The following is a 25,478-nucleotide window of genomic DNA, read 5'->3' as shown; positions in this document are numbered from 1 at the left end:
TATTGCATTGCAAATGCTTGTTAAGTTTAATGCTTTGATCTTCAACATTTTCCTTTGGAAGTACGCTATGTATTTCTTGATTAATACAGTTTTGTGAGACCCTATTTAATTCACTAATTTACAAGGTCAGGTTGATACAGTGCCTAGCTTATTTTACAGTCCCCTATTGTGTGGCCCCTTCCAAGAAATGAAAATTCAAACTGCCTCTCAGTCACACCCCAACTGTGTGAGACCTCAGCCAGGAGTACTCTTGTCATATCCGGTCCCTTTCATTAGTGCCCGCTCGGTATAGTGCTACTCCCATGAGCTCCTTGTAGTGACAGAACAGCCTTTCAGCATGAGCTGTTTATCAACAGTATTCTTCCAGTGTTAATTCATTTTCAGCAGTGGTGTGTCTTTGTGAATCTCATTTCAGCAGTCAGTGGAAGTTCTGAGCAGTTTCCATCAGTGAAGGTTCCTTCTGAGCACTGCCTTACCAGAATGTGATTCATCTAAGCAGTGCCCTATCAGTGTGAGATTTCTCTGGCAATATCCTGTGGGTGTAAATGATGACTACGGGGCCCTGTCAGTGTGAGGTCCCTCTAGAAATGCCCTGTTGGTGTGAAGTATATCTACAGTGCCCTGTCAGTATGAATTGCCTTCCATCAGTGCTATGCAAGTAGAAATCCCATCTGATGAGTGCCTTGCCAGTGTATGTTTTCTCCCAGCAACTTATTAGTGCTATTTAAGATGCGGTGCCTCACATTCTGGGTTCACTCAGCAGTGCACCATTAGTGCACTCTCCCATCCACTAATGCCCTGATAACTATTATTCCCTTCCAGTGATTCGGGACCTGTACAAAACAAGCATGGTCTAATTCATAGTTTCCGAATACTCAAGCAAATGTTAAAAACCACTGTAGAATTTAAACTCACTGTGAACCTGCTTCACTCTGTTGAAATAAGTACCTGCAGGCAAAGCAGGTAAAATGTCAACCTCTCTCCCTGAAACAGACACTACTTTGCTGACTTTGAAGGTGGTAAAACTAAAGAATTCCATGCCCCCAGATCCAGAGGAAGTTTAAGAGATGGATTAATATTTGGGGTGGGTAACCACTCAACATAAGGAATAATCTCAACCCTTCTCAGAAGAAACCCTTAGAGTCACTAAATTAACCAATGCTCAACACCCTCATAGCTATGGCACAGAGCATACAGGATTAACTTAGGGCAGCGTGCAAAGTATTTATGCAGTACCAAAACAGTAATAAAGTTGAAATGCAACAAAATAAATATCCCAAAAGATTAGAAAAATAGAGTAATATTCAGTAAGCAAAATGAAAGCCCAATGAAAAAAATTCTAATAAGGAAAATGAATTATATGAATTTCTAAAGATTTAAGTAGGAATAGTGCCTAGAAGCGTAAAGTGCCAATCATAGTCAATGGTTACAATAATCAGGGGCCTAGGTGCAATTTGGCGCTGACAGTGATGAAGTTCTGATCAGATACACAAACCAGGTTTGTCCTGGTCAAAGATTTTACCTTAGACTTTAATCCTTTATGTCCCAGTCAAACACAGGAGTGTTCTTCAAAGGCCTGTTGTAGCTTGTTATGTCCCTGTAGCTTTAATAGAAGTCAGCCTTATGACCCATGGAATCCACTTCTTTGTCCTGGCTGCAAGAGAGAAGTTCCAGACCTTAGGGCTCTTTTTAGGTCAAAGACTGCAGGTTGAGTCCTCTCCTGATTTTCCTCAGGTTCAGGAGTGTTCTGAAGTGGGTACCTGGAAATGCCACGTTTATGCCTGGCACAAGCTAGTGGGTGGGAATGACTCCTGGATATGCCCTATCCAATGGGATAAAAGTTTGCCTGGGATAACCCTAACCTCTATTATCATTTTCAAGGTGGCAGAAATCTTTAGCCACACTAAACATAGACTTTGAGGGTTGGGGATGTGTGTGTGTGTGTGTGGGGGGTGTACTATGGTTATCCTAGTTTCCACCCTTATGTAACACCAAAAGGCATTTGAGGGCAATCACTAACCCCCAAAGCATTGTTTTCTACCAATCAGACAGTGAATACACATGAATTTGTTTTGAAATCCTGTTTCCTTTCCTTTCAAGTGCACCCTCAGTGTTATATGCAAACCCGGCAGACCTGTCAAGCAGTATTTAACATAGAAGCAGGACTTGACACTGCAGTGTCAAAAAGGATGCTCATTTCCCCACCCTGTATGCTCTGTCACATTGAGAGGCCTCATCTTTGCCCATTCAGGTCAACATATTGTTTGCTTCTGGGAAGCAGTTTGCACATTTTTTACACCTATCCAGGTGCTATTTTTTGACTGGCAGAAGTGAAAAAATGCACATTTAGCTTGCTGAACCATTAGGCAGGTTAAAGGTAACCTTCTAAAAGTTACTTTTATTTAATGTTTATTAAAAATCCAACTTTTCCATTGAATTGGGGGTTTTAGTAACTATTAGAAATAGTTGTTCAATTATTTTTTCTAACTAGTCCCATTCTTGATATATAGTATTAGGATGTTTTATCTGTACTCCACAAAGTCCCAGAGTTAAATCCATCAGAAACAGTAGTGGTTTAACCACTCAATGCAGGGTAAATGGTCCACCCTGGCAGATGGAGTGATTTTCATGAAAGAACATTGTGCTGGAGTTGGCAGTCTTACAGGAAAAATAAATACAATAACTGTGAAAGGACATTAGATATATTGTATGCCATATCAACAGTGATTGCCGCCTAAGAAAGCTATCACAATTGAGCACTTGCCTGCCCCAGTAAAATGAAGGCTCAACTTGAAGTCTTGAATCTTCTCAAGATTGAATGAAACGTTTGAAGAATAAGAACATAAAAAGGTAACTTTAGTAAAATATTGTAAAATATTGGCTGGATCCGCAAAATGGCACTTGTTTAAAAGCTATCAAAAGTGTGGAAGTATATCACCGCAAACAATATATGAATGACAGCCCCAAAAATAGGTTTTTGCACTGTGTTCCCAACAAAGTCAAATGCATGCATTATGACCTCCAAAACATGAAAGTATGCACATTGCTCTCCTCTTAAATGAGTATAAATGCTATGTTCACTTGATTGTAGTATGGTCTAGATGTCCACTATCTTTAAGACAGTCACCTTATTCGAGCATTATGTGCAAACAGCTTCCAGTTTGAGCTTTTGTGTTATTCCCTAATGCAATGGTGTGTAGGTGATAAAATCAGGACTGGAGATGTCGTCTGAACTGAGACAGTAACTATAACCATCTTGGATTGGATTATTGCTTCCAAAGAAATTGGGAACCAGTTTATGATTGCCCAAACATGGTTATATGCAAAGTCAAATTTAAAACAGTGCTACACTATGGCACCCCACCAACATGGAGCTGTTTAAATAATTTACCATTGATGTGACAGAGCTATGACCAAATAAATGAATAAATGTATAATGAATATTTCACTTATGTGATGCAGTATCTAGAAAACTGCATTTTACTGAGATTCCTCCTGGGAATGGCAACTTCAAAACCAAGTGAGACTCATTAACTATCTTTTTTAGAAGAAAATTATTTGTTTTTTTCACACACCAATATGACTTTCTCTTGATGGTTTGCAGGTATGATGAGTTGTATTTTTTTACTCATCCGGCCATTTTTGCTGAGGATCATTTCCCCGAAGATAAGGATTGGCAGCTCCTGAGTCCACCGCTATCCCAAACACAATTTGAAAACAAGATACGCCATGAAAAAGGCTTTTACAATATGGGGCTACTGTCTTCATTTCCTGACACACCAATCATCAGAACAGGTATGGCATGGTAAGAAGGGCTGGTGCAGGGAGAGAAACATGCTCACGTGTCCGTCCATATGTTTGAGTACTACACCTCTCAACTGCCTGTTATTATTAAAAGGAATGCTATGCATGGCTTCCATAGGAAGCCTGTCTTGTGTGTGCCAGATTCTAAATCTGGTAATTCATTGCTATGACGTAGCAACAGTTGATGATAAAACTTGTTACTTGCTGTGGTTTCATCATAAAGACCTTCCAGGCCAGGCTGACTGCCTTCTGAGAGTCTGTCAGTGCAGCACTGCTTGCCTTATTTGACTGAAAGCAGAGTACAATGCTGCAGAAGAGGGAGAGCAGACAGGGAGGGTGGTGGGGTTGGGTGAAGGTAGCAGGTAAGTTTTTTTTTTGCATTTGTGTTAGCAAAAAGCGGACATGTTATGTATAGTTGCCCCGTTATTCTTTGACCAAAGCAAAGCAGTTGAAGGCAGGTGCTGCTGATTTGGAGAGCCCTACATAACATAAAATAGTAGATAGATAACTCTGTTTTACAGTGATGTTTTTTACCTTGGGGTTCTGAGTGATATTATAGACATTTCGAGCATCACTTTTGTTGTCTTTATGACGTCACCCTGAAGCCCCTGGTATTTAAAAAAATATCAATGATAATGAGTATGTACCTTCCATCAGGAAAGCTCCAAAGGTCTACAAATGTCCTCAAATAGGGCTCTTGGGGAATGTCTTGCATGATTATAGGAGCAGAAGGATCTGCATCCCCTGCAGCCTAGCAAATCGGACACCTACTGATTAGCCTTTCCAGCCCTTCATCCACTAAGTGGAACCACATTTTGTTACGCAGTCGAGTTCGGTTTGTACCATATCCAGGTGACTTTCATGTGCCATTTGGTTAACTTGTGATGCAAGTCTCTGCGGTATCCCTACCTGAAGTCCTGTCAGATGACATCCCTCTGGGGACAACACTAGTTCACCCTTTAGTGTGTGGAGGGATGCCAAGATACGCAGGGCCTCTGCAGTTTGAAGACATAAGTTGAGGTATATTGAGCAAAGGTCCCCTGACCTTTCTGCTTACAGTACTAACTGGAGACACATGACTGTGTACATGTTCTCACTTCTCTAAGACTTGTCTTTTGTTTCAGGAGTTGCAGATCAAGGATGATGAGACAAATAGTCCAGCAGATTTAGACGCCTGATATGTACTCAAGGGTGAATGAATATGCCTGTAACTGCTGCACCCATTTCTCTATCTGAGATAGCTTCTTTGAGGCTAAACCTTGGAGCAGGGGAATGAGAGCTTATGGTCATTGAAATGATGACCATATGCATACAGGTTCAAATCCCTACAGCCCCAGTGCACTGCATAGCCTCTTGCTCAATTTGTGAATACTGCTGTGCTGCACGGGGAAGTGCTCAGCTGGCATAAGCGAATAGCACCCACACTCTTGTTATGGCAACAATACTGCTCCTAAGCCAGTGGGAGTGGAATCCATGGAACCACAGTGTTCTTTTATGGATTGAAGCATGCCAGTGTGGTGTGAGCTGATTGCGATTCTTTCAAAGACCTCTCTTGGGCAGTTCCCATGACTAAACTGTTGCCTCTTTGGTTAGTTCTTACAGCAGACCATGAAGAATGTGTAGTTATTGATGAATTGCCCACAGTAATGAATCATCTCCAGAAAACTTGGCACTTGCTTTGCACAGTAAGGGCATGAACTTGCTTGATGTCTCTCACTTTGTCAGGGTCTGAGGCAACCCCCTCTATAAGAACCTGTGCTCGAAGAAGCTGATGGTTTGTCTTGGAAGGACAAACTTGGATCTGTGGAGTGTTGGGCTGCTATCATGGAGCCACTGCAGTACTTTCTTCAGCCTCCGTTAATGTTCCTCCAGGAATGCAGCGTTTATAAGAATGTCATCACTCACATGTATTATTTCAGCTAGGTCTTTCAGGACCACATTCTGAAAGGCATTGCTCTCACTGGATATCCCAAAGTGGGGCCATTTGTAACGATGCAGACCCCCTTTGGGTGAGAACATGGTAAAATATCTGGATTGGGGGACAAGTGAGATCTAATGATACCTCAACTGGAGGTCTGTTTTCAAAAAACAGCAAGCTGACTCAATATGAACACAATGCCAGCCACTGTTGGTGTAATATGCTGCTGCCGCTTGATGGTGAGATTTGGGAGGCACATATCGATGCACAGCCTTACTACTCCAAGCTGTTTGGGCTTCCGGGTTACTACCATCTGCAACACCCATGGAGCAGGTCCTCCAACAGACTATATAATATCAGTTTCTTCCAATTTCAGCAACTCTTACTCTACCTTCTGATGCTGGTGGCAGGCAACTCTGTGATGCAGCAAGGCAGTTGGTTACATGGTAGGATCAATGTTCAACCCTTTATGGCCTTCCAGCACCTTTCCCAGGAACAGCCCTTAGGAACCATTCAGAAGTGGAAATGGTGTGGAAAACAAATCAATTGTAATTCCGAGTCTGTTTGCAGCTCAGCAGCATTCCTAGTCCTCCTCTCACCACATAAACCTTTGATGGGACAACAATGCCATTGTGCTCTAGGTTAGTGGTGAACATTCCGCTTAGAGGTACCGGATTGGTGTGTCCATAGTCACACACCTGACAGACATGGGCTTCAGTGTGGGCTGTTTCTATAGGGAATTGAGCAGTTGTTTGGATAGCATGTATAATGCCCCAGTGTCATTGATGATGAGCACATATCTGTTCTAAACTAGCCCGTGTCATTTTGGGGCTGAAGATGGGTGCTGTTGATTGTATCACAGTGCATGAGCAATGTGGATTATTTCTCCTAGTTTATTGTTGTCCATGTCTATGGGTGTCCAATTCTGAGGCTGCTGACACCACAGCCCTCATAGCTTGCTTCATTGGCCATTGGCCTGAGAGTGAGTATCTGCATACCCATGTTTGTTTATTCTGCTGGCAGACACTTTTTCTTTGTGTCAGGACATTCCCCAGAGCGGGCAAACAGTCTCCAGCACCATCTTTATGGTCGGAGGGTCTTGGCTGTCTCCTCACGCTTCTTCTTCAGGATGGTACTCCTGGTAATAGGGTCCACTGGTTCGCTTTGATGACTCAATTCAGTACTCCCCCATATAAGATTCCCTAGCTTTGGACATCTCTTTCGATTGCCCCAGAGTCACTATGTCTTGGAGGGATTTTTCAAGCTCCTGTAATAGTCGTTACCTCAATTTCATTGATGCACACTCTTGAATAATCTGTACCCATGTTTCCTCATTTTCATCTTAAAGATTACATGTGCTGGCTAACTCTTTGAGCCAAGCATAGAAAGAGTCAATAGATTCTTTGGGGTTTTGTTGGGCTTACCTTGGGAGTAGGGCGTAAGATTGTTACCCTACTGGCTTATCCTGCAGGGCTAGTGTACTAGGCTTCTGTATTGGTGGGCACATGCCTTGGTCCTCAGCGCTCTAAACATCTTTGGAGGTCATGTGACACTGTGTACTTAGGGTGGCCTCATCAGGAACTATGTCCCTGAGGGTCCTGTAGCAGCAGGCCATTGTTACCATGGGCCAGGGTGTGCTCTGGTGAGTGGAGTGCGGTGTGGGTGGGGCTCAGCCACTATAAATGTTTCAGTACATCTTGTTGGGCTCACACTCCTGATATTGTCAGTCACATACTTGCTGGTGTGCCACACCTTATTTCTTTTTAGCTTGCATCCTCACTTCCTCATCACTAAGTGCATGTCAATGCCTATGCAGTTTAGTGCAGATAAACACTTGGAAACATGGGTTGTGGTTGGTAGGTCACTTTATTTACTAACACCCCAACTCCTCACACCAGATATTTATTCAGGCCCATATGTCAAGGATCAAACCTTTCCTGCTAGTCCTACGAAGGGGTAATGATGACTAAGAACCCAGCCCAACCATCCTGTGTCCCTCCTTAACAAAACCTACAGTTACAGTGTGACACTGTTGATGTACTATGAAGAAATTCTGAGCCCATGCCCTAATAATGCACCTCTCACAATTTCCAAATACACACATTGGCTCATACCTGTATGTGATTTTTGCCACTATCACTCCAATACTCCCAAAGCAACCTCTTTGTAGTACTGATTGTTATTTGGTTCACTATAGTGTTTTCATGCTTGTACAGCTATGTCACAAGCTCTCTCAAAAATAAGTATGCCATTAACAAATTAATCACATTTGCACCACTGTTGAAATCTAACAGGTGTTGCTGTGCCCTTTCTGAGAGTATAGAAATGCTACATCACGATAAATTAGGAGGATCCAAGTTTATTCAGCAAATATTTTCCTCCGACTGTTTCGTTTAAAGCTCATTAGACCCAAAGGCGGTCATTACAACATTGGCGGTAAAAGCTGCTTACCGCCGTGCAGAAGACCGCCAACACACCGCTGCGGGGGTGGAAATCCGCCACAGCTATTATGACCCACAGTTCACAATCCGCCAAAATTCAGACACCCACACAAGTCCGCCACACCAAAGGTCAGTGATAAACTGACGAACACAAAACCTCCACATTCACGCCAACAGAAATACGCCCACACTATCACAACACACAAATCCATGCGGATGTCTTTCAACTGTGGTATTCCATTGGCGGTACACACCGACGCGCTCAAAATACATTGGACAATTCTAAATGCACACACCTGATATACATACACACACCACTCCCACACACCCAATACAATATAAAACACACACCCACAAACCCCTACGACCAGAATCACCGAGGGAAGGCCACAGAGAGACACCACAAACAACTACCAAGCATCCACAGACACACAATACCATCACCCACAGAACTTCCACGCACCTCAAACAACACACCACTAATTATCACCCCACTTATCACTACACACACCACCCCACACACTACCCACACCATTCCATGGCACGGCAAAGACACCCCAGGTTTTCTGAGGAGGAGCTCAGGGGCATGGTGGAGGAAATCGTCCGGGTAGTGACACAGCTATTCGGAGCACAGGTGCAGCACACCTCCATAGCTAGGAAGATGGAACTATGGCAAAGAATAGTGGACAGGGTTAATGCAGTGGGACAGCACCCAAGAAATAGGGATGACATCAGGAAGAGGTGGAACGACCTACGGGGGAAGGTGCGTTCCGGGGTCTCAAGACACCACCTTGCGGTTCAGCGGACTGGCGGCCGACCCCCACCTCCTCCCCCACAACTAACAACATGGGAGGAGCAGGTTTTGGCGATTCTGCATCCCGAGGGCCTCGCAGGAGTAGATGGAGGAATGGACTCTGCTAAGTCAAATCTTAACTATTACATCCCCCATCCTACCTGCATGCTATCACATACCCCCACCCTCGCCTTCGCCCTCACCCCCATCACTCCAACTCCTCACAAATGTCCCAGTATCACAAACCACACATCCCAACAGCAAGCCCTGCATGCAATAACAAAGCATGGACACCCATCACCAATGCATGGCCACTTCACATACCCATACACCCCCCTAACCCACCATCACACAAGGTCCCACACAGGAATGCAAGCACTGGGGTACACGGTCATCCACCTATTGCACACCATAGCACACACAGATGTAATAAACATCCTTTTATACCCCTGCAGGACCCCTACCAAATGTCACCGGACAGGAGGGTCCACACATGTCCACACCACCAACAGAAGAGGCCCACAGTGATGACAGCAGCTCTGTCCAACTGGATCTAGATGACCAGCCCGGCCCATTGGGGACCTCTGGACAGTCGGTTCCCCTCACATAGTCACAGTCCACCACAGAGCTTCTCCCCTCTGGAAACACCAGCACAGTACCCACCCAGCGGGCCATGAAGGACAGCCAGCACCTGCCCCGCTGGGCCAGACATGACCGCCAGCAGCTGAGTCACTGCAAAGGACCCCTCCGCCACAAGCACCGCTGAACAAGGCACCGCCGCCACAAGCACCGCTGAACAGGGCACCGCCGCCACAAGCACCGCTGAACAGGGCACCGCCGCAACAAGCACCGCTGCCAATGACACCGTCGCAACAAGCACCGCTGACCCATGAGCACCAAGGGCACTGACGCTACTGAGTCGGTCACAAGCAGGATGAAGCACTCTGGGCACAAAGCCCCCTCCAGAACCAGTGGAGAATCACATCCACTACCTCTGTCCTTGGCAGGATGAAGCACTCTGGGCACAATGCCCCCTCCAGAACCAGTGGAGACTGTTATCCACTTGAGAGACTGTGGCTTTGCACTCCCCAGGATGGAACAGTGGGCAAACCACCCACTTGTGAGACTTGAGAGACTGTGGCTTTGCACTCCCCAGGATGGAACAGTGGGCAAACCACCCACTGTAGAGACTTGAGAGACTGTGCCTTTGCACTCCCCAGGATGGAACAGTGGGCATGTGGCCCCCTCGTGGATTTGGCGTTGTGCACTCAACCGGCTGAGGTGCCCCCCTTTCCCTTCCTCCTGAGGTGCCTGTTTTATTGCTATCTGATGCCCCTGCAGTGTTCTCTCCATCATTTTGGGGTTTGAGTGTGGGCCTCGCCCATACCGTGTGGGCCCAGTGTTCCACGGACTTCAATGGAGCACTACCTGGAATACTATTCTTGGTGTATATTTTGTTTATAGTGTATATATATATATATTTTTGCATACTGGATTTTAATATATTACAATTGTTACACTCATTTCCTTTTGTCCTTGCATTCTTCCCGGGGTGGTTGGGGGGTGTAACTGTTATGTATCATGCTGTATTAGTGTGTGTGTTGTCCTGGGTAAGGGTGGGGGTGTTGTGTGTTGAGTGTGTGTGTCCCTGTTTCCCCCCGTGTCGTAGGTGCAGTACTCACCGTGGTCTTCGCCGCTGGCGTTTGTGCTCCTGGTAGAGGAGCAAGAAGATAAGGGCTGGCAGGATGTGGAGTTCGGATTCCATGGCCTCTGGATTCCTCGTGGGGTGTGTAGAGGTGAGCGTTTTCCCTTTGAAGCCCTGTTTCCGCCATGTTTTTGTTCGCGGTGAATCTGCTCCGGAAAAGGTGGCGGATTGGTAGGTTGTGATACTGTGGGCGGTACATTGTCTTCCGCCTGTCTGTTGGCGGTGACCGCCAAGCTGTTTGTTTGTACTGCCGTGGCGGTCAAAGTGTTAAAGTGGCTCTCTTTGTTGGTGGTTTCCGCCACGGTCGTGATTCCAATTTTTTTCCGCCGGCCTGTTGGCAGTCTTACCGCCGCTTTAACACCGACCGCCAGGGTTGTATTGACCACCAAAGTGTTTGATGGATTTTCGGCTATCCAACATGAGCTGCTACTGGTGTCAGCAACTTCAGGCAGGGCAGCCCATGTAGGCCTGTTCTCTTTGAATATTAAATAACACACATGGACATATACAGTGCATTGTCCCTCCTGTGACAAAAAACATAGGGAAACAGTGATGCATTGGTGGCTGTTATTGCAGCTAAATAAGTAGTAGCTGATAGCCGAAATCAGTTAAGTTGGAATGTATGATTGGTGTAGGTATGCAAAAACCTTGTGTCTGTCTGGGGTGGGCATCACAGCAGGATTGTCAGGTCCCCTAACGTTGCAGCTGCTTGGCTGGAGTTTGAGTGATACCAACTATAAAGCGGTGCCAACTAGAAATTGCAGATGTCATCTGGGTAACTAGGAACCTGCCACAAAATTCATTTATGCAACTTGCTGGGGTGGATTTGTTCAGGGGTATGAATGGGAAGGTCTGACCCTCTATCAGTTCTGCCTTATCAATTGTCAGTACTTTTTACTGTTTCTTGAACATCATGGCTTATCAGTGACTACTATAAAAGGTTATTTTGGTGCCATATCTCCATTCAGGTGTCTTACTGACTATCTTTCTTTGTTAATTTGCCTCTAGAGAAACCTTTTCTGAAAGGATTCCTCTGCTTCTTTCTTCCATTCTGGGTATTGTGCACAGTGTGATTTAAATCTTGTGTTAATGCTGCTCATGACATCCCCATTTGAACCTGTGCACTGTTGGCTTGTTCAATTTCTTATTCTAAAAACAATTTGTTTGTGGCCACTATTTCAGCCCTTTCAATCAATCAACTGCAGGTACACTCGAATCAGCCACTATTAACTTATTTCAAACTTGATAAACTGGTTCTTTACTTCATTCCTGCCAAACATTGTATTTTTGTTTTACGTGAGGCAGACCATGACCCTTCCATCTGCCATACTTTTTCTCTCCTTCGCAACCCAACAAGAAGTAACTACATAGATTGAGTCCTAGGCATTTGTGCCCTCATTATGACATTGACGGTAAATACCACTTACCGCCATGCCGACAGCCGCAAACACACCGCCGCAGCGGCAGCGGGTAACCGCCAAACATATTATGACACACACATACCAGTCTGTCACTATACAGCCACACACAAAAGTCCACCAGCCCAAGGTCAGTGTTAAATTGGGGGCATCCAAACCCACACCGTTACACCAACAAAATAACGCCCACAACATTATGACCTACAAATCACCGCGGCGGACATTCAATGGTGGTAAACCATTGGCGGTACATACTGCTGCGCTCAAAATTCACACCCACTAACAAAAAAACATCACATTGGACAATTCAAACTACACACACCTCACACATATACACACAACACACACACCCCCACCACTAAAAAAAACACACCCACATTACTCACAACCTTTTACGAATACAAAGCTTTGCCAGCAGAGAGAGAGACAGCAAGAGCACCCACACAACCAGAGCCACATACCACCATCACCAATATACCACCCACACACCTTACTTCACACACCCCATTCCCCACACACCCTCCCCCATACCACCCACACCACACTCATGGCACCACAATGACACAATATTCTGGTCAGCACTATTGAGAACATTGCCTGTGACATTCTCTCTGCCAAGCCCATTGTCACTTGGAAGGAGCCATTTGCCAGGAAATGGAGCACCGATAGCACTTGCACAAGAGGGGGGATGCTGGTGGGGTGACGGATAGCAAAGATTAGGTCTGGCTCCAAGTGGGCACGCAGCTCAGTGATTGTGGCCCTGTCAAGTCTATAGGTGAGGATAATGTGCCTGTCCTCCATTGTTGCCAAATCCACCAGGGGTCTGTACACAGAGGGATGTCTCCATCTCCTATTCATCTACATCAGTTGCAATCTATGGGACAAAAGAGTAAGCAGCTGGTCATTATCTCTACATTCCAACCACTACAGTTCAATGCATGTTGTGATTGTAAGAGCATTTTGTTGGAGATGTCCAAATGGTGCATTTGTGTACTGTGACGCAGTTAGGAGCCATGGCCTGCACCCCTCCCTGCAATGGCGTCTGCCTGTCCTATATGGAGGGACAGGTGGAAATGAGGTAATTCCGTTGACGTTGTTCGCTGTTGCAGGAGGCGGTCGAGAACTGCCGTGCAACTCCTCATTGGTTAACATTGGGCCCTATGGGGTACAGTGGCCAATGGTGATGTACGCCAGCGGTGACGGTATGCAACGCCGTGGATGTGACCGCCATTTTCTATCTGATTCCTCACTTGCTACCTGACCGTCAACAGTAGAGGACCTACACTGCATATGCTGCTGTGACCTGTGTCTGGAACTGACCATGGCTAGTGTTACTGGTGAAAGGGCACCAGCCTTCACCTCGTCAGAGTTGGAGAGACTGGTGGATGGGGTCCTACCCCAATACCGATTGCTGTATGGGCCTCAAGACCAACAGGTGAATACACCGTGAGTATAATGCATGGGGCGTGAGTGCATGATGTACTGTGTGTGAAGGCCTCATGTAGGGGGGGGTTCGTGGATGGGCCCTGGGCAGCATAGAGCATGTATGGTGAGCCATGTCTGTGTTAATGGGGATGGGAAGGGGCATGGTGGGCCATGAGTGTAACAGGCAAGATGGTTGGACTAATACCTTACCCTCTATCTATTTCCCTGCAGGTCAGTGCCCATCAAAAGAAGGGTATATGGCGAGCCATCTCCAAGGACGTGCATACTCTGGGAGTCTACGGCGGGCGGAGCACCCACTGTCGCAAACAGTGGGAGGACCTGAGATGCTGGGCACGGAAGATGGAGGAGGCCCAGCTGGGGATGGCCTCCCAACGAGGAAAGGGTGCCTGTCGAACCCTGACCCCCCTGATGGCCCGCATACTGGCGGTGGCCTATACGGAGGTAGATGGGCAGTTGGGGGCATCACAGCAGCCACAGGGGGGGGTACAGTGCCCTATTATACAATTTGTGCCTGGTGGGGTGGTATCTGGGTGGAAGGGTAGGCCCTGTGGGTGTCCATAGCCCACCCTGGCATTGCAGGGTAGGTCCCATGTTGGGCAGGGTTCTGATGTGAAAGCATTCCAATCAAGCTAGTAGGCATCCAATACTGGGCAGGGCTCTGTGGGTCTCAGGTATGCTGCAATTGACGTTAGGTGTCCCTATCCATGGGCTGCTTACTAGCATTGTGACTGGTAGTGTATTGCCTAGTGCATAGAGCTGTTCCCTGTGTGTGGTGTGTTGTGTACGCCAATGGTGGTGTTGTTGGGGACATTGAACAAGTGTATCCTTTGTCTCTTCCCCCACCCTTTTTGTGTTGTCACCCTGTCCTTATGTGCACTAGCATCATCTGGCGAAGGAGCAGAGGCACTGGCGACGGAGGGAACTGCATCTCACAGGGCCCAGGACGCCGAATCCACTGACGGTGAGGGCACCAGTGGCACCAGGGCGAGGGGAGCACCATGGCAGAGACTGGAGGGGACAGTTTGATGGGAGCTCCCTGGTGGTGGCGGACACCTCTGGGACTACAAAAGCTACAGGTACAGCAGCCAACCCCGTACCAGCACTGCCCTCCTAGCAGCCCCTCAGGGAGATTCCCGTGCCCACTCACCCAGGAGGGTGGGCATCTGTGCAGCTCCGGGCACCTCAGGCCCTGATCTAGTTAGCCCTGCTGCCCTGAGTGAGGAGGCTATTGACTCCCTGCAATCCATCTCTGTTAGGCAGTCAACCATTTTGAATTCCATCCAGGGGCTGGCAGCCCAAATGCAAGAGACAAATGCATTCCTGGAGGACATTCACTCTTGGCGGCCCAACAGAGATCAATCCAGGCTCTGGCCTCCTCTCTGATGGGAGCCATTGTCCCTGTTTACACCCTTCCCCCTCCAACTTTCTCTTCCAATCCCATTCCCCTCAACCCCTACCTATCCCAAGCACACAGGCACACGAGCAGGTACCCAAGACAACACACAAGAGTGGCACTGGTAAACACAGGTACCACATCATCACACAGGCACTCACACAAACACCATCCTGATGCAGACATACCAACACCCACTGCCTCCACTGTGTCCCCCTCCTCCTCCACCTCCACATCCCTCCCAGTTGTGTCTACACTCACACCTGCATGCACCAAATCCTCATCTGTTGCCACTATCACCAGCACACCTATCAGTACACACTCCTCACTGGCAGTCACCACCCCTACATCCATGCACACGTCCCCTGTGTCCTCTCCCACTCTGTCTGTGCCCCCTCCTTCCAAAGTACACAAACGCAAGCACTCAGACACCAAACAGCCATCCACCTCACAGCAGCATCCAGCCCATGCACCTGCCCCCAAACAAAGCAGACTGACACCTCTTACCACCACTCCTTCTTCCTCCACTCCCAAACCATCTCCCTCTTCCTGCCCCAATGTCCCTAAGAAGCTTTTCCTCACCAACATTGACCTCTTCCCTAGCCCTCCCCCGTCCCTCACATCAGGTCAGGGTGGTCAAAACCCAGGCAAGCACCTCAGCGACCCAGTCCACGGGCACAGTAGTGTCCTCAACTACCCTAGGTGGGAAAGGATCCCGGCCACCAGCCAGCCAGATGTACAGGGTGCCAGCCCCAAGTGCATCAGGAAAGGTCAAGGAGTCAGCCCCAAGTGCGCCAAGGAAGGGTAAGGAGGCAGGCCCAGCTGCAGGAAGGAAGGGCAAGGAGGCAGCCCAAGCTGCAGGAAGGAAGGTTAAGGAGGCAGCCCCAGCTGCATGAAGGAGGGGCAAGGGCCTGCAACAGCAGGCAGTAGAGACAAGGGGCCTGGTGCAGGGACTCAGTCAGAGCCACCACCACCAACAATGGTGGTGCAGCCGTCTGAGGCTGCAGGGGATGGGCTGGAGCCTCCCCCCCACCTCAGCCAGCACCACCACCAGCACCCCCACCAGCACCACCAGCAGCAGCCCCAGAGGGCAGCCATCTGAGGATGCAGGGGAAGGGCTGGAGCCTCCCCCCACCACTGCCAGCACCGCCACCAGCACTGCCACCAGCAGCCCCAGTGGGCAGCTGTACGAGGCTGCAGGGAAATGGTTGGAGCCTCCCCTACAACTGCCAGCACCGCCAGCAGCACTGCCACCAGCAGCAGCAGCCGCAGTGGGCAGCTGTCTGTGGCTGCAGGGGATGGGCTGGAGCCTCCCCCCACCACTGCCAGCACTGCCACCAGCAGCAGCAGCTCTAGTGGGCAACTGTCCGAGGCTGCAGGGGATGGGCTGGAGCCTCCCCCCACCACTGCCACCTCCACAATTAGCAGCACCACTGCCACCACTGAGCAACCATCACTGCCGGCGGACAGTGTGTAGTCCTGTGTCCATGGGCTGTTGTGCAGCCCGGCCCTGCAAATCCTGTGCGTCTGTCACCCAGGTGAGAGACTGTGACCTTGCACTCCTTAAGATCTGCATCACTGGGCAAAAAGCCCTCTCCAGAACCAGTGGAGAAGCCATCCACTCACTCCATCCTTCCCAGGATGAAGCTCTCAGGGCACAATGCCCCCTCCAGAACCGGTGGAGAAGCCATCCACTCACCTCATCCTCCACAGGATGAAGCTCACAGGGCACAATGCCCCTTCCAGAACCGCTGGTGAAGCCATCCACTCACCCCATCCTCCCCAGGATGAAGCTCACTGGGCACAATGCCCCCTCCAGAACCAGTGGAGAAGCCATCCACTCACCCCATCCTCCCCAGGATGAAGCTCACAGGCATATTGCCCCTCCAGAGCCAGTGGGCAAGCCACCCACTTGAGAGACTGTGGCCTTGCACTCCCCAGGACCAAGCACAGGGCGTGTTGCCCCTTCCAGAGCCAGTGGGCAAGTCACCCACTTGAGAGACTGTGGCCTTGCACTCCACAGGACAAAGTACAGGGCATGTTGCCCCCTCCAGGACCAGTGGCATTGTACCATCTTCAGGCTGAGGTGCCCCCTCGTTCCCCATCTCCCTGAGGTGCCTGCCTATTTTCGACCTGATGCCCCTGCAGTGTTCTCTCCGTGTTGTTGCAGGAGTGAAGTGGGACCTTGGATTATGTGATGTGGCCCTGTGGCCCAAGGACATTGAGGATTGGGCAGTGTCCATACATTTGTAAATATGTAAATACTTGTTGATTTGGATGCACATATTTTTTCTATTTTATCTTATCAATTCATTTTGTCCTTGCATTATTCCTGAGGGGTACGGGGTGAATATGTAATGTTAGAGCATCTGCTTGTGTGTATAGTGTTGGGGGTGGGGGTGTTGCATGTTGCTGTGTGTTGTGTGCTGGGCGGCAGTACTCACCGTGGTCGTCTTCGCCAGCGTTGGTGTTCATTGTGGAGAAGAACTTAGAAGAGCATGGGAAACACATGCAACTCGGGCTCCATGGCAGCGTGGTTCTTTCCTTGATTCTCCAGAGGTGAGACGCTTCTCTTCTGTGCAGTGTTTTCCCCAGGCTTTTGATGACGTTGGTACCGCCCCAGAAAAGGTGGGGGATTGGTGTGTCATTACACATTGTGCGGAACAATGTCTTCCGCCTGGCTGAAGGCGGTTACCGCCGTGGTGCCTGTTGATTTCGCCCTCACGGTCGGTGTGTTAAAGTGGCTGTCTATCTGAATGGTTTCCGCTGTGGTCATTATTTCAGATTTATTACCGCTGGCCTGTTGGCTGTATTACCGCCACTATATCACCGCCTGCCAGGGTTGTAATGATGGCCTTGGTGTCTTCTCACATTTAGTGCACACTTCAGGGTAGAGGTAATAATTAGCTCTTTGTGGGCTTTTTGGAGCAAAGAATGCCCAGGACCAATGTGGCCATGGAAGGAAAACTCAAATCAGGAATAAGGTTAAACATGTATTACAAACACAATCTCAAAGTCATGTAGAGGATGTGCAAAAACAAATTGTAAATAAACTTACTCACCAAGGCTTGCCCAAGGCATTGAAATAGGCTTAGGAAAACTAAACTTAGTAGAGCTAAGTATTCAAGAAGAAGAATGAACACCATAAAGAATATCTGTGTTACAGAAAACAAACGCTGCTCATGGTTTGCAATGTATCAGTCAATTCAAATTAACTGAGTCAAAAATCCATGGCTGGGTGGAGATCAACCCTACAACTAACCAAATCACGAAAATACATGTGTGAGAAGAAAGACATGGGGACAAAATGCAAAAACAAAAAATGGGCAAAAATAACTTGGAAAAAGATAATCTTAGACTGCAGGTCACAAACTAAGTTAAGCAAAAGAAAGGGAAAGCGTCAGGAATTCAGAAGCTCCGTCAAGACTCTTCTGAAAGGAAAAATAAAAGAACTTTTAAATCTAAAGGTCATTTCAAAGGGCAAATGGCAGAGAGGACGATATCTCTTCAAGGCATACACCATTAAGGGAGTCTTCATCAGCAAAGCATCAGCATCAGAAAGAATCAGGAGCTCTGCCAGGACTGCCATCAGTATTCTGATTTGTCAAAGGGATCAGTTTATGTCACATTAAATAGGCATCATCCAATGTTAATCGATCCCCTGACTCCAAGTTGTAACAGTCCATTTCTTTACCATGTCTGTCATGGGAACAACTTCCATCTGTGTGGACATTACCCTACATTTCTCTATACTTAAACAATAGAGTCTATTGCCTACTAGCTAAGCTTCTCATGAGAACAAAAACTAAAAGAAAGTTTACCTTAGGAAATGAATCAGCATTTCTAGCATGGTCACAAATTACCAGCTTTAACAGGCCTCACTCATGCTAACACAGGGGAGTTATAATAATGCATTTAATTAATACATTTTAGTAATGTGCAACTTATAAATTCAGCATTGATAATATTTAATTAATATGAGTTATACAATTCATTTCAAACAAGAAACCTTTCGTATTGCATTTCATAAGATACCACGGAGAATTGCATTTCTGTCACTTTGTAAATATTTTTAAACTCATTAATCATTTACTAATCATAGGAAATTCAATACAGTTTCTTTATGCACTGTTAGTCTATAGTCTAAATAGCATTGTAATATCAATTGTATCCTTCTAACATGATTTAATTCAAATGCCACCTAAGTAGAATTCTGAAATACAAGCATGGGCACATGTAACATGCATGTCAGTGCAACTTTCTATGTTTAATCATTAAAACTTCGTTTAACATAAGACATAAACTGTCACATTCTGATGACCTTTGGGACACGAGGAGCTCTACTAAACGTTAGGCTACATCAGCCCCCCCCCCCCCTTTTGATGGCAACTATGCCATCACAAATTACTCCCACTCTCATTTTCAATGAGACAACCCAAAACTTCAGATGTTCATTTCAGGTAAGATCTTCTGAAAACCTCTAACTGCTTGGCATTACTGTAATACAGACTTCTCCTAGTGTCCATTTATATCTCTTGCCTTCTCTGTCTATTCTTAGCTCTTTTTTCTTTTAGTATCGTGTATATTTGTAAACTCCAACTGCAACTAGGACTGCTAAAATCATAATCAATAGGGATCTCAGTAGGGTTCCACAATACCTCTTCCCAGATTTCCAAACCATCTACCACTGAGTGTAACACCATTTGCTATAGCTTGTGGCTGTCAGTTCTGGTTTCAAGTCAGCCATGCTTGAAATGTACTTTATTATTTCCTTACTATTGTCATTAATGTAAGTGCAACATTAATGCACATGTAGCATTTTGCGAAACCATTGATCTAATAGCCACTATTTCTGTGACCATTAACAATATGGCACCTGCAGTATCTGTAGATGACTTATCTACTTGACAACTTTCTTATCTTAATGCCATTCAACATCACACCTACTAATGGAATTATGGCACCCAAAACATCTTCTGTAATTTCTGATGCACTTGCTCCTCTTTTGACTCTGGAGTTTGATTTCTAACTTCAAACTGGATAATTAAAATGCTCCATGTAATAAATCTTTGGAAAAACCTCTCTCAGGTAGCATGTACCATACTAGCCTTTCGGCAGCTTGTTATAAAACATTCCTTCCACATATGAAATAAACACCTGGTATAGCGAGATCTTGACCATTCAGCATAATACATGTCTACACTCATTAGTACCTACAAATAGTGTATCAGTCTTTGATTTTGGCCTGTATATACTAAGCTTCCTTACTTCTTGCCAATCAATAGCCAGGAATCCTTGATTTCTAGCCACCTAATGTGTCTTATCTCTCTCCGAATTCTTTAAAACTACTCCTTTTTCTATTTTGGCTTTCATTGTTCTCCTTCTCTCTTCAGCTTGTCCAATCACTTCCCTTTCTACAGGACTAAGAATTTAACATAAATTATTCTAATGTGCACATGCTGGTCCAAATGTCAATGTGGGTTCAAAGAAACCTCCCACATAATCGATGTTCTTCCCCTTTGCAATGCTACTTAAATGTTTCATGATAGGGACAATTGAAAACATTAAGGCCCTCATTAGCAACATGGCAGGATGCCCTGCCGCCAACCGTGCCGGCGGTCAACAAAAGACGGCCAGTGCTGGCGGCTGGCATCCCTACAAATAATGATGCATGTTGGCTCAACTCCATTGATGGCGGTGAGGCCCGCCATGCGCCATGCTGGAGGTCATTGGCGGGGCTGGATGCCGCACCACCCTCACCGCCACGTCACTCCCTACACTGCCACGCCTATTATGAATCAGTTTTAGGAGTGGCAGTGTATGGAGAGGCGACAACGGTGGCGGAGCAGCATCCAGGGAGCCCGTTCCCTCCTGGAGCAGTGCGACAGATAAAGTAAGTGTTGTCTGAGAGGGAAGGGAGGAGGATGGGATGTGTGTGGGTGTGTGGGTGCATGAGGGTGTGCGTGGGTGTATCTGGGAACTTGTATGCATGTGTGCATGTCTGTGAATGGGTGAATGTGGATGTGGGGGTTTGGGGGACCTATGTGGTGGTGGGGGATGGTGAGGGTTGGGGTGGGGGGACCTGCATTGGGTTCTGGGGGTGGACGGTTGGGGGGTCGCTTTTTGTGGTTCTGGGGTGGGGGTGGGGCTGTTCTAAGGGCTTGGGGGAGGGTAGGTGTAGTGGGAAGGGGCCAGACATGTCACATACAAGTGACAGGAATGATTATTCCTCTCACCTGTACACATTCTGCTAGGGATTCCCTGGTGGGGTAATTCGCCAGGGAATCCCTGGTGGAATAGGGATCGTAATCCCACCGCCTGTCCTGCCTCCACCACTGGGCCAAATGTGCTCACAGTCAGCCTGGCGGTGGCCTGTGGCCTGGTGGTGGGTGGTAGTGAACTGGCTATGCCGGTCTGCGCCGCCATGCCGTTGGCGGTAAAGACCGCTGGCGTGGTGGTCCAGACCACCATGTTCATAATGAGCACCTAAATCATAATTTGAATGGAAGTATTGGTAATACTCCTGCTGGTAAAAGAGTGTTAAAACCAGACTACGGAAATTCGATAGTTTGGGGTAAACTATGATATGTAATTCCTTCACTAACTGATGAAGGCAGCTATGTACACCCGTAACAGTCTCTAACTTCCATTAATTCAACATATTCAGACAACAACTTATAATGCACATTAGTTGATGAATCACCTTTAGAACTATCAGTGTGTGTAAATACTTCTCTACTGTGTGAAATGAATTTTGATCTGCATGGGAATTTGCTACATTTAAAACAAGTGTGGGTGTAATCTGATCTGGATCATTTGCTATGGGTAACCTCAAACCTGTTAACAATAACATGATCATGATACTGCACTCCAAGACACACACCACTCTGTCTCCCCTAATTAAAGTACACCTACATGTGTACAGTTCATTTTTTTCAATGTTCATTGATTCTTCACTCACAAATACCTGAAAAGCTGGCCAACACTAGGTAGACACTGGGATCTGTACTCTAGTTCCACCTATGCTGCTTCTCTTGTCTCCATTTTTGCCACCTGCTAGTTTAGCATGAGCTCTGTTTACCCCAGAGATAAAAACAATCCCATTGTTTGAGGTGTTGTTTCTGTCTCTATAGTCCCATTGTTTGGTCTACTAATACTCAAAGACAAATGTTACCTTCAAGAAGTAATATTACCCCACAAAAGTGGTTGTACCCCTTTATGCCAGAAAAGCATCTCCACTTGCAGGCAATTTTTTCAATTCAATTTAAAAGTGCGTTATTTTGATAATGCACCATAAAAGCATCCAAAAACCATAAGAATTAGAAGAATCTTTTCATAATAAATTACAATTTGGTTTAAAAGGATTAAAACATGACAAAACAAATTGTTAGTTGATATTCTGATATGTCATAGAAAAACATTGTCAGTGTGTGTTAGACCTGGCATACTTGGCTTGGTCTCCCATGTGTTTTTTGGCTCTGCTTCCCATGTTTGACTTTGTGCTGGACCCTCTTTTTGCTGGTTTTGGTACTCTGTTCATTTTACCACTGCTGGCCACTGCTAAAGTACAAGTGCTCCCTGAGTGAATTGTATGTGTAATTGGCTTTTCCATGATCAGCACATTTGATGTACTAGTAAGTCCTGAGTAAAGTGCACTAGAGGTGCCCAGGGCTTGTAAATCAAATACTACTAGTGGGCCTGCAGCAATGATTGTGTCACCCGCATGAGTAGCCCTGTAAACATGGCACAGACCGAACACTGCAGTGTCTCTGTATGCTGTTTTAACCTGCCAATTTGACCTGGCAAGTGTACCCACTTGTCAGGCTCAAACTTTCCCTTTTTATAATTTAAGGCATCCCTAAGATAGGCCGTAGGTAGCCCCATTGGCAGGCTACAGTGTATGTTAAAGGTGGGATATGTACTGATGTGTTTTATATGTCCTAACAGTGAAATACTGACAGATTCGGTTTTCACTGTTGAAAGGCCTATCTCTGTCATTGGTTTTCATGGTGACTGCCTTTAAATAACTTTTAAGTCCAGTATTCCTTTAGGGGCAGATAGAGATGTGGAGTTTGGGTTCTCTGAACCCACAATTTAAAAATACATCTTTTGGTAAAGTTGTTTTTTAGATTGTCAGTTTGAATTTGCCACTTTTAGAAAGTGGGTATTTTCTTGCTTAAACCAATCTGTGACTCTGCCTGCTTGTGTATTCTCTGTCTGGGTCAGACTGCCAGTTGGTCTGTTTCTGAATCCCCTCTAGACAGTGACACAAAGGGATCTGGGGTATAGCCTGCATATCCTGATGGATCTGATGGGCCATTTGGGCTAGAGTGGAGTGAGGAGTGGTCATTCACACCTGAATGGGCTGTGTCTGCCCTCACACAATGAAATCTCCAACCCCCAGTGTGTGTCTGGAGCCAGGCCTGGAGAAGGCAGGATCTTGTGAACAACAAAGAGTTTCCTTTGAAGTTTGCCTACTTCAAAGTCAGAAAGGGGTATAAGTAGTGGACCCAAAATCCCAGATTTTCAGATTACTTCTGAATTCAAGAGGAACCTCTGCCAAGGAGAGTAGCTGAAGAGCTAGAGGAGGAGTACTGCACCTTTGCCGGTGACTATGGTTTGTTGGATTGGGCTGCAGTTGCTGCTTCTGCCTGAAAGAGGACAAAGACTGGACTTTGTGGTACACTCCTGCTTGTGAAGAATCTCCAAGGATTTGGACTGAGCTTGCCTCCTGTTTTGAAGTCTCAGGGCCATCAAAGACTTCCTCAGCCAGCACCTGGACTCTCTGCTGGAGACTCCTGCCTTGCCAAGTGATGCCATATCCATTCCCTTTGCCCTTGAAAGGTGAAACTGGTAGAACATGGACTGAAATCTATGCACAGGAAGCTGCACAGGGAACATTTTCATGCACCACCAGCAATACAGCTGTAAAAATGGCACGCCACCCGCCTCACGTCTGAAACTGATGCACCACCTGCATTTCGGCCTGGGAAATGGGCGCATCACCAGCATCGCAAATGGAGAACTGATCCAACACTCACTTGCGGCTGCTGAAAACGACACAAATCCCATGAAACGTGGTCTTCCATCACCGTGCTGCTGGATATCTCATGCATCATCGCTAGTCGTCAAGATCAATGTAAACCTGCGCGGACCCGATGTTCCCCGTCTGGAAAATGACGCGCGGTCTCACTTGCAAGTGAGAAAGCGACTCATCACTGACTTTTTGATGCACGCTCACCTGGGCGACTTTATATTTTGACACAAACCAGGTACTTTTTGTAACAACAACGTTTCCATTGCTTTCTGTCGAGTAAGACTCTTTTACTTTCAAAATTAATAACTTGACTTGAGTATGTTGGATTTTTGTCATTTTGGTCTTTCTTGAGTTAGATAAATATTGCCTATTATTCTAAACTGGTGTAGTGTCCATTTTGTAGTGTTTTCACCGTATTACTGTGTGTTGGTACAAATACTTTACACATTGCCTTTGAGATAAGCCTGACTGCCTGTGCCAAGCTACCAAGGGGGTGTGCAGGGGTTATCTAAGTGTGTATCTCTATTGCCCTGATTAGAGTGAGGGTCCCTGCTTGGACAGAGTGCAAACTGACTGCCAATCAGAGACCCCATTTCTAACAGTGTTCTTTTGAAAAAAAAAACATCATATTAAATTGGCAGCAGGTTACTATAGGTATTCACATGATATTATAGCTGACTCAACTTGCAAGAAGTTTGAAACTAGTTTAAAATTATTTCAGCAAAAATTGCCTCATGGAATAGCTAAGCATAACAGCATCTATATGTGATTTAAAATAGAATACATAATATTACATTCTAGTCTTAAAAACTTGTCTTTCCAGGTCCAGTCGGGAATGGATCGACTTAAGAAAAAATAGCCACTTGATCTTGCTGCCATTATCCAAGGTCACTATCTCTCTAAAAGCTTGGTAATAGCTATCCAGAGCTGGGGTTGACCTCGATCTGCACCAGCAAACAATCTGTCTAAATCTAGCTTATTTTGTAATTGCTTTTACTCCAGTGTCCCAAAGCAGTGGAAAAATGGGAGTGCTCGTAGGGAGACTTAGGAGTGACCTTAAAAAGTTATTTTCTCCAGTTGCCGGGCGCGAACCCCATATGTCCCCATACTTCAGCCCCATACAGGGCACTCTCTACTGCTTTTGATTAATATATATTAAGGGCTGGTGAGACCTGCCTAGTTTTAGAGAGGTGGTATTGCTTTAAGATCCCTGAGGTGTGGTGGGTCAAGCTGAGAGCACTCCTCCTAACTTCAGGGAACCAAGACATTTTAGAAGAGGGCCTAATGCCCAGATAAACAAATTCCAACACACTTTCCAAACTGATGCCTTCCAATGTAATTGGCCCTCTAATGGATCTGTGGGGATTAATGAACATAAACTTAGTTTTACCCAAGTGCCAAGCTGTCTCGTAGCTTGGCACAGACCAGGCAGGCTTAACTTAAGAGGCAATGTGTAAAGTTTTTGTGCCACACACACAATCAATCAATCAATCAGTATACTCACCTGCTAGGGTCTCAAGGCG

The 25,478-nt window shown here is 46.4% G+C and overlaps 1 protein-coding gene across 1 annotated transcript in view; it reads left to right on the top strand.

The window, feature by feature from the left end:
- Nucleotides 1–25,478, top strand: part of LOC138265101 (kyphoscoliosis peptidase-like) — a 350,383-nt gene that overhangs the window by 172,598 nt on the left and 152,307 nt on the right. Inside the window, exon 6 of the mRNA XM_069212641.1 lies at nt 3,605–3,795. Coding sequence (XP_069068742.1) covers nt 3,605–3,795 — 191 coding nt within the window. The remainder of the gene's footprint in view (nt 1–3,604; nt 3,796–25,478) is intronic.

This window comes from Pleurodeles waltl, chromosome 11 (assembly GCF_031143425.1).
Source record: "Pleurodeles waltl isolate 20211129_DDA chromosome 11, aPleWal1.hap1.20221129, whole genome shotgun sequence".
NCBI lineage: Eukaryota > Metazoa > Chordata > Amphibia > Caudata > Salamandridae > Pleurodeles > Pleurodeles waltl.
This window is presented reverse-complemented; position numbering and strand designations above follow the sequence as displayed.